At 37.1% G+C, this 9,445-nt stretch overlaps 2 protein-coding genes across 3 annotated transcripts in view; one reads left to right on the top strand and one right to left on the bottom strand.

The window, feature by feature from the left end:
• LOC148716566 (uncharacterized) overlaps positions 1 to 9,445 on the top strand; it is a 61,570-nt gene that overhangs the window by 45,115 nt on the left and 7,010 nt on the right. The window lies entirely within an intron of this gene.
• On the bottom strand, positions 3,196 to 7,023 carry LOC148716568 (adenosine receptor A3-like). 2 transcript variants are annotated; one of them, XM_088746002.1, is made up of 3 exons: positions 6,864 to 7,023; positions 4,850 to 5,813; positions 3,196 to 3,654 (listed from the first exon to the last, which is right to left on the bottom strand). In XM_088746002.1, the coding sequence occupies exon 2, from the start codon at positions 5,772 to 5,774 to the stop codon at positions 4,887 to 4,889; it is 888 nt and encodes a 295-aa protein (XP_088602128.1). In that variant the 5' UTR covers positions 5,775 to 5,813; positions 6,864 to 7,023; the 3' UTR covers positions 3,196 to 3,654; positions 4,850 to 4,886. The 2 variants fall into 2 exon arrangements, with proteins under 2 accessions (XP_088602128.1, XP_088602127.1); XM_088746001.1 differs by having other exon boundaries at positions 3,196 to 5,813.

Below are 9,445 nucleotides of genomic sequence, written 5' to 3'. Positions count from 1 at the left end.
TACAGCGTCGAAGTAAAAACCTCATCTGCCGATTAAGGGAAATGATTGCATTACAATGGAAGTAACTGAAAGAAAATGGTTATGAATGCTACCAGCCGAGAGTGAAGGTAATTTGATTTTACACCAATTCATATCCCCGAAACACACAAAATGCCTGGATCTCAGAATCTCACAGAGAATTCATAGTATCATACAGTCTAATAACGAGTCGACTTCCAAGAATATTTTTCGATTATTATCGTCATCTTATTTTGATCATTATCACTTTTCCAGTGAAAGCCTACAGAGATTCGCGTGTCATCATCACCGTGAACCTGTGTTGTTGGTATTTATTTATTTTATCTATTTATTTATTTATCTATTAGATTTGCCGACAGGCAGGGACACCGCAACAGCTTGCGCCAATTACTGCGGGCCCAGTAAACCCACCCATTCCACCCCAGGGGAGGACCTCCACCACACAATAATCTCTAACCCTGCGGGAGACGGTACCTACGGTTTATTCGTCCTTATCCGAGAAGACTAGAATATCTATCTATTTCTTGATATTATAGAAAGGTGGCAAATTCTTCTCAGTAATTTTAAGACCATGAGTATTGGTCCGGCCGGGACTCGAACCCTCGACCTCCCGCACAACACAATCCGGCGCTCTAACCAATTGAGCTAACCGGGGGGCCAGCTATCTTTCAAATTATCAGATCTTCCCACCCTCCTTCAGCTCCTCAATTGCATCTTTTCTGTCATTTTTTGCGATGTTGTTGAGCAAGAAAAACTCAGAAAAAAAACTGATGCATTATCCTATACCTAAAGCTTGAATTTACATGAAGGATGAAGAGTTCCAAGTCTAGGTTTTTCTCATCCTTGTAATTTCAGCCATGGTATGCACAAGCGTGTCAGCCAGGTCATATGTCCAACTCATCACTGATTTTAGCGTCGGTGGAGAATGCCATCTCAGTCATTCTTTGATAAAGTAATTCTGCTCATAGCCTCGTGTTATTGTGAAAGTTAAAAGAGACACATTTCGATATTTTGAGTATCTTTTTGCGACGAGGAAAATTAATGACAACATAAGTGAACAGTGTCAACGTAAGTGAAAAGAAACCAGAGTATTAGTTTGGTGATAAAAAAACTTTAAAGTGGACCCTACTTTAAATTCGGAGTAATGCGCGGAAATAAAAATAGAAAGTAAAATTGTGGAGAAAACTAATGTGGACTTTTAATTGTTTGCCTTAAGACTCAGAGCCACTATCGATTGTGGAGTCAAGGTATTAGTTAAAATTGGTCACATTTCAACCGTAATACGACAAGTCTTAACCAAGCGCCTTTTCAAAACTACGATGAAGAAACACATTTTTTTCCAAAATAATTTTCAAATTGCAAACTTAAGAAAACTTAGAAATCAAATCAAGCCTTGTGCGCCAATCGTGTGTAATCATTGATGTATCTTTTCTTAACTACATGAGGTCCGCGGGCGAGAAAAGTGTCTAAGCGAGTCAACGGCACATATACTATAACAGATTAGCTTGTAATAGGTATAAAATAAAGCGAAACAGCCAAAACGCCTAGTCACTCTCTAAAAACGTTATCAAGACCATCACAATCACCTTTTATCGTCAGCTTTGACAGGAAGTACAACGTCCGTGGGACTATCCCTTAGTAATGGGTTATTTGCAGACCGTCATGATTGCAAATTGCACAGATCGTGTATTTTCTCCGCCCCCGATGATTGAGGGGTTGTTGCTCAAGCAGATAGATCATAGAAATAATCAGTGTTTCAAAAGTTTTCGAATTCAAAGCTCCAGATTTTTCCATGATAGGTGCTGGGTGATCGCCTGTTCTTCGAACCAAAAACTGACCGAGCGAGCCTTAATTCTGGCCATGTCCACATGTATCCGTTTTCATTTGAATACGCAACTTTTTCATTTCACAGTGAACAGCTATAAATCGTAACTGAAAACAAGCTAATAAAAGACCCATTTTTGAATAAATCTTCTTTTAGTATCGAAATTAGAAACAAAAATATCCGAATTTATTAAAGGGGCTATGCCATATCGTTGAAATGAATTTGGTTGATTAAAAGATCAAGAAACAAGAGAGCAACAAACAGAATTCTGACTCGAAACTTCAAAAGCACATACTTTAGACGACATTGACTTTCTTATCAGGATATAAGTAGCTGCATTGTTTTATAATGGCTCCAGGCGTATCCCTAAGCAAACTCCATTTTTTCACCCTTCTTGTTCTAGTCCATCAACACCTATCGCCTTGTCCTTCTCACCAGACAAAAACAAATTTGGTACACACAGTCCATGCAAGAAGTTATATCTATCCGGAAAATTACCAAAGGCAGAGACCCTAAAAACACGCCTAATTGAAAAAAATATATATGTACTTCAACTCTTCTCTGGATATTATGACAAAAAAAGCGATTCACTTTAATCAAAGCTGTTCGGGTCAATAATTTGTTCCATGTAAGGTGAGTCTGTGCCTTGAAGAATTTTCTTTTTCACTGGGGCAGACCGTTTACCTCAAGGTCCCCACGTTAAACAACTGGATGTGAACAATTCATCTCACTGAGCAAAGTAAACTTAGATAAACATAACTATGTTTCCCTTTCATTCATAAGCAACTATTCTGTTACTTACGTGTGATGCACGATCCTATAAATGAACTTCATATATTTCATTGTATCTGACCTATTCTGTTACTGAAATGAAACAAACAGCAACTTTTGGTGGGTATAGTCGTTTCTATAGTAAAGATATGTACAGATCAAAATACAACAAAACAGCGGCCAACTTTTTCAAGAAAACAAATAGGTAATAATGCGGTATAAGATAGGGTGAATAAGCAGAAATTCTGGACTATTGGTTGAAAAAATAAAGAATGTCACACTCAGCTTTTCCGATAACTTTAGACAGGAAGTCTGATATTGAGGTCTATTGAGGTCTGGGGGTGTGCTTTTTATAGTAAATATTTAAGTAGAATTGATAAGCTCTTTGCCAGGTGTTATAAACTGGGTTACTGCTTAAAGCAACACAGTATCTTGGATATCCGTTGTAATAGAGATAAGAAATTATGGCAAAGGATCTCTTCCACCAACACTGCGTTGAGCGATCTCTTACCTCCCCAGAGAACACGGCAGTTGAGAACTAGGTCTCATAATTATATTTTGCCTAAGGTCCAGACAAGCCGTTTTAAATCAGTTTTTATTAATAGATGTCTTTTCAATAGTAATTAATACCTTTTCTTTTTCCTTATTCATTTTATTCATGTTATTCATGTTAATTGTAGCACGTCTGTTTGCACAATAATTCTTAATAAAGACCTTTAACTGATATCCAGCGCGATGGTAATGATCATTCTTATCAAACTACATCTTTCTCGCCTGCGCACCAGTTGGGGCCAACGAACTTATCTTTTTCGAGCTTCTTACGACTGGAATAATCTAGACAATGACATTATAAAACACCAAAACATTATCTCTTTTTAAAGCCAAACTTACAACCTTGAAACTGAGATAAGCCATACATTTCAATTTGAATTTCCTTCTCTTAATCTTAATTTTTATTTTTAGATAGGCTTTTATCTTTTATTCTTTTAAAAATTTCTTTTGCAGGGCCCCAATGATAACTGCATAGGCGAGTGGGTTCCCTGGATAAATATAAATAAATATTATTATTATTATTATTATCATCATCATCATCATCATCATTACTATAATATATTTACTACAAGAAGCACGAGAAAAAGAAGAGGCAGCATACAGAAAGGGTAATGGAGAACGAACAAGGAACGTTAACTCCCCTAATTTCACGACAATGGCAGATGAGTGTGTTAAATACCGCAGCAGACTTGCGGAGCTGATCGCAAGCAAGAAGGGAGAAAGTTACTCAAGCGCAATTTCCTGGATAAAAGCTTAAATGTCTTTCACCATCATACGCTTTGCGATCCTATGCTTAAGACACTCAAGATCCAGAAGACGACAGCTAGACTTTATTGAATCAGGTTTACATATTGAAAATATTAAAGCCTGGCCGACCTAATCTCTGTTTTTTTTTCGTTTTTATTTAGGTTTTACTTTCTTTTAACTTGTTTCCTTTAAAATCATTATTAAATTGTTACCATAGTAAACGAAGCGTGTATCCACTAGCTTTTCTTTGATTTTTATCAGACATTTTAGTGCATTTTTCGATTTCTAAGCATTTTATCATAATTTTTGTTCATATGTTTAGTGATTATAGTGAATAAAGGTCTATTACTAATTACAATAGATTATTATCGTTATTATTATTACTATTATTACTGTTATTATTATTATTGTTGATATTATTATCGCATTTTAAACACATCGTCGTCGGCGTAACAAATTACTGATGGAATGATCCATTCTATTAAAAAAGTTTACAAACTTCAGCTGCTCTCTTCTGCTATTGTGAGACAGTTCTGAAGTTGTAGACTCGCGCGTATTTTTGAGAAATGCATTTCATAAAATCAATAGAGGATCTTTCCCCGTGCTTGCACAAGTGGATTAAAATCTGAGGTGGATTGGGTGAGTTTTCCAAGGTTTTGCAAATGATGCAACGTAATCTTAGAAAAAGTCGCCACTTGCTTGATTATATTTTCCATACATTACAAATCAGTGTAGCTTTTAAAAATTTCGGTTTGTTTACCCGTTATAAAAACAAACTACGATCAGAAGAAATTACAATATGCACCACTGGAATAGTCCCTTTTACTCAAAAGCAAACCTATCGTACTGGTTTTACCGGTACTTTAATTATTTCCCCCTAAACTATCAGTTTTTCTTTAAAGCAACATCGTCTCCAGCAAAACAAATGGGCTTCACCTGAACATATCAAACCAAACTTCATTCGCATCTTGGGTTAATCAATGAATAAATGTGTCCCTAGGTTTCGAAGTGGCAGATCGACAGGCGCTATCTGTACTACGCCTACTCTGAATCCTGGTATCCGCAGAGCATAAACTAAAGGATTTATAAGCGAGTTGGCCAAGAATAGTATAAGCACAGGCACAACAATAACATGAGGAATCGTAATCTGTGCTGCAAAAAACAAAATTACATAAACCAATGCTGGTAGAAAACAAACTAAAGATACAAGTGTAACGATAAGCGAGGAACCCGTCATTTTTCTTTCTCTTTTAGCCGCTAAATAAAATTGAGGATGACGACTGAAGCGTACTTTGATAAAAATGAAAATGTAAGATACACAGATAACAAACAGAGAAATGCTATAAAAGGGAATGTATAAGGTATTGTTAACAAACCTCTCATGGCTATCTAGTATCTCATATAACACTATTTGAGCGGCTTCTCTAGCTATCGTTGTTAACCAAATGACAATTATTATCCCTCGATAAACCCATTTCTCAATAAAACGATGCCTAAATGGAAATAATGTTGCGTGCAGCCTTTCTAGTGATATGGCAACAAGATTTGTAAGGGAAGTGAGCGGGACTAGATTTAAAAATGCCAGTTTCAAAAAAACAGACAATCTACGCTCCCCATTGTAAGTCCATAGGTTACAGAACGTCGGCATTCTGATTTCAATCTGTAGCGGCCCAGAGACTGCTCCAACTAAAAGATCGACTATCGCCAGATGGATGATCAAATATGTACTCCGCCGCTGCAGCTGACGCTTCCTCTTCACAAATACAACAATGGTGATGATATTAAGGATGACTATGGCCAGACACTCAATGATGAGGACTATGAGCCAAGGAATGCACTGCGAAGCCGAATACGATGGCATGAACCCCTTCTTGGTGTTAGGTAAAGTTTCTGATGTTAGCTGCAATAGAAGTAGCTGAGCTACAGTAGTTGAACTGTAAGATACGATACAATGTAAATTACAAATTTGAAAAACAAAAACAATTTGGTCGGTAGTTGGCCTTCACCGTTGATGGAATTCTTCTTTTTTCAACTTTAAAAATTGTCCTAATAGGGTCCATACGTGACCCGCGTTCTACGTACTGCTACTGATCAGCATTATCGCAAATGTCATGTGTGTAAACAGGTTAAGGGCCCAGGCGCACTAAACAAATTTTTGTTTATTTTGTGAAGAGATCTGTCTTCAGGTCAGTGAGATTAGTGCGCTCGGTTATTTTTTTATCCTACAAATTTTGTGAAGCCTTACCGAACTTCAAAGGCGCCTTCGTCCAGCCTCGAGGCAGGACAACTTTTTGGCAGCGTGAAAATCTGCCAGACATTTCAATTTACAAGCCACGATTTGAAGGACTACGTCAATCAAGAAAATTATCTTACTTTTTATATGCGAGTCTTTCAGGCTAAAGGCCGCCCAAAATATTTAATTTTTACACGGTAATCAAACGGTGAAGATGGAAGATTCGTACCCCGGGATGCTGCATACATTCAGTACCGAGGGCACTCAGAGTACAACTATTATGGCTCCCAAGTTTATTTTTAGCTGAATCCCTAGGTCTTAATATTGCTCAAATTGTACCTCCATGTCACTGAAATTTGGCGGAAACAAATTTTGTCGAGATGTTTGCTGGAGAAAAAAAAATTTTGTCAACCCAAAGCACTCAGGCCCTAAGCGAGTAAATGAATTTGGTCTCAGGAATCAAACCAAGAAAGATGCTATTTTTCGTTTTTTCATGAAAGTGGAAGAGAGGAAGGAAAAAACAAGCTTTAAACAAGGGATGTGAAATAAGAATTCATACAAATCAAAAAATGCAAGCAAACATTTAAATTCCGATATTTAACCACAGACTTAGTAAAGGCTATATCCATCACATTAGGCTATCCATACTGACTCGGTTTTCCTCATCTCGTCAAAGATAGAATTTGCAAAGGATATCATGAGATATATCTAACATACCTTACTGATATTCAAAGTGCTTCAAATCGTCTTAATTACTGAGTTAGAGTCACAATTGAATAAAAGTTAAGCCAAGGCACAGTGAGACAGAGTAAAGATATTATTATCAAGACTCGAAATTAGTTGTCCGAAGGACCGACAGATGTGTGGAAAATGATATGGTGACTGTAAATGAAAAGGAACAACAGGTAACGCTATACTTCACCTGTACGTCGTAATATAATGAAGAAAGTTCTGGTGCCTTCATGAACCCAAATTGAAACCGCCGGGAAAACAGCTTAGTATAGGGAATCAATATATAAATATCAGTTACACAAGGACTACTAATTTCTAAAAAGCCTTGAATGGAATTTTAAAAGCTTTTAGTTTTTACTCGAGAAGAGGCACTGGAGGAGGCAACTTAACTGACCGAGAAAACATTTACACTGTGAAAATTTAAAAACCATTGTTTTAGCTGATTAAAGTCCATAAAAAATAAATGTTTTTTTCTCTCTATTGTTCTCCCTTTTGAGACTTTTCAATTTAAAAGCCCGCCATGTTACTTTTTACTCCGCATTGAAAGTGGTCGTTCTAAATTGTAACTTGAGAGAAATGGGCTGCCGTAGAGTTTTGCACAAGTGATTAAAAAGCTAATGCAAATGGGTAACCTGCCACCCGGAAGGGACAGATGATGGCTAAATGGAAAATGACAATTTAACAACAGTTGAACGGAAATTCTGGAAAGAAGCAAACACCTGCACTGTGTTAATTTGCAAAAAGGTCTGCATCCTATTATACCCCTACTGCAAAACATCAGAGATGTACAATTTCGTCGTTGTTTGAAAACACTTTTTTAGTTCTCGGTTAGTGAGAAGTTGACATTGAAGTGAACGGTTTATCAAACCGAGGAAACTTGCAAAATAGATTTACGAGTTTTTTTTTTTATTATTATTATTTTTGATCTGCCAGTGCATTTGTTGCTAACAGCGGTGGAAAGAGGGAGTTTCGTGGCTGCCAAATAAATTCCAAACTCCACCATGCTGGGTATCATGCTTCAAATTTGAAGTTGAAATTCAACCCAAGTTTCTCGTTTAAATTGTCTTCATTTCAAGATCATTTTCGAAATCCTATCGGTCTGGATTCTGAGACAGCATTATTGAAAAAGGAACATCATCAATTTCAGTTTTTAATGCGTTAGCAAGATAAACTAGGAAATAAAAGAAAAGGTTTCCTCCAAGTGTTTCTCATGGTTGGCCCCTTCGAAATACACGGTGTTACTTTCATGACTGGAACTTCATCCACCTAAATGCAAATCAGCTTCATTGTTTATCAAATACGATGAATATATGAAGTTCATATAATTTGAACTGCGGTTATAGATACGTATGATGCATGATCCTCGCAGTAGAGAGCGCTATTTATGCAATAGCGAAAATCAGACCTGAAAAAAAAAATTAGGCCTGTATGAACTTCATATATTCATCATATCTGATTTATCATCACGGGTTTACTACGAATCAACTTAACGGCCTGCTCCCAGTTGGCTTGTCAGCTCAATTGGTAGAGCGCTGCACTAGCATGGCAGAGGTCAGTGGTTCGAATCCCATACAAGCCTGAATTTTTTCAGGTCTGATTTTCGTTATTGCATAATTAGCGCTCTCTACTGCGAGGATCGTGCATCATACGTATTGTTTATCAAACTGGGTAAAAAGAGAGTACTGACCTAAGCGGACTTCGATTGATTGACAGTGAACATACATTTTTAATTTGACTTGAAAACTAATGACTTGAAACTAATTAAGTCCTTATCGGATATCTTGTGTGGACACTGAACAATGTTTGAATAAGACTTTCTTGTTAACATTTTTTTTTTCATCGCCTTAATGAAAGGGTTGCAGCGCAGGTGTTCATAATTTTCCTCGAGTTAGTAAATATACCTTTAGTAATTTGAGAGTTTATAAAATGTGAATGCGAACAGTGGACGAAAGAGAAAATAAATAGAATGGAAGAAAATAAAGTTCTAAATATCATGAAAATCTGTGGTGTAACTGCGTAACATCAGTAAAATCTATAGAAAGTTCCAATTACCTGTGTTCTCTGGTTTTCCTTCCTCCTCAAAAACAGTGGAAATGAGGAGCCCATTTCCTCTTGGCTTCCACGAGTAAGAGAATAAATAGATTTCTCTTGTCCCGGAGATAAAACCTTCGGAGCAAGGACGAGAACCAACAATAAAGTCAACCTACGTGAGACGTTAGGTTCGGGAATTGAACCCAGGCCACATTGGTGAGAGGCGAGCGCTCTCAGAACTGCGGCCTCGCTTCTCCCTTAAATTGATTTGTCTAACTAAGCAGTAATTCTTTTTTTTAAAAAGAGAAACTTTATCTTCTCCTTGGGATGGTTGCTGGGGAAATGAATGTCTCAAATCGAGAAGTCATTAACTATGGCAGCGTCTGTGCTAAGCCTTTGATCAGAATCATTTTCGTTGCGAATAGCTACCAAGATTGTCGGTGATGACAGAAAAAGAATTTCTCTTGCCCTGATTGTAGTTAGACAGTGTATTGTAATCAGATGGTGGGTAATGCTGAGCCCTAATGTCGTCGCTT

The sequence above is a fragment of the Stylophora pistillata genome, chromosome 14 (assembly GCF_964205215.1).
Source record: "Stylophora pistillata chromosome 14, jaStyPist1.2, whole genome shotgun sequence".
In the NCBI taxonomy this organism is placed as follows: domain Eukaryota; kingdom Metazoa; phylum Cnidaria; class Anthozoa; order Scleractinia; family Pocilloporidae; genus Stylophora; species Stylophora pistillata.
This window is presented reverse-complemented; position numbering and strand designations above follow the sequence as displayed.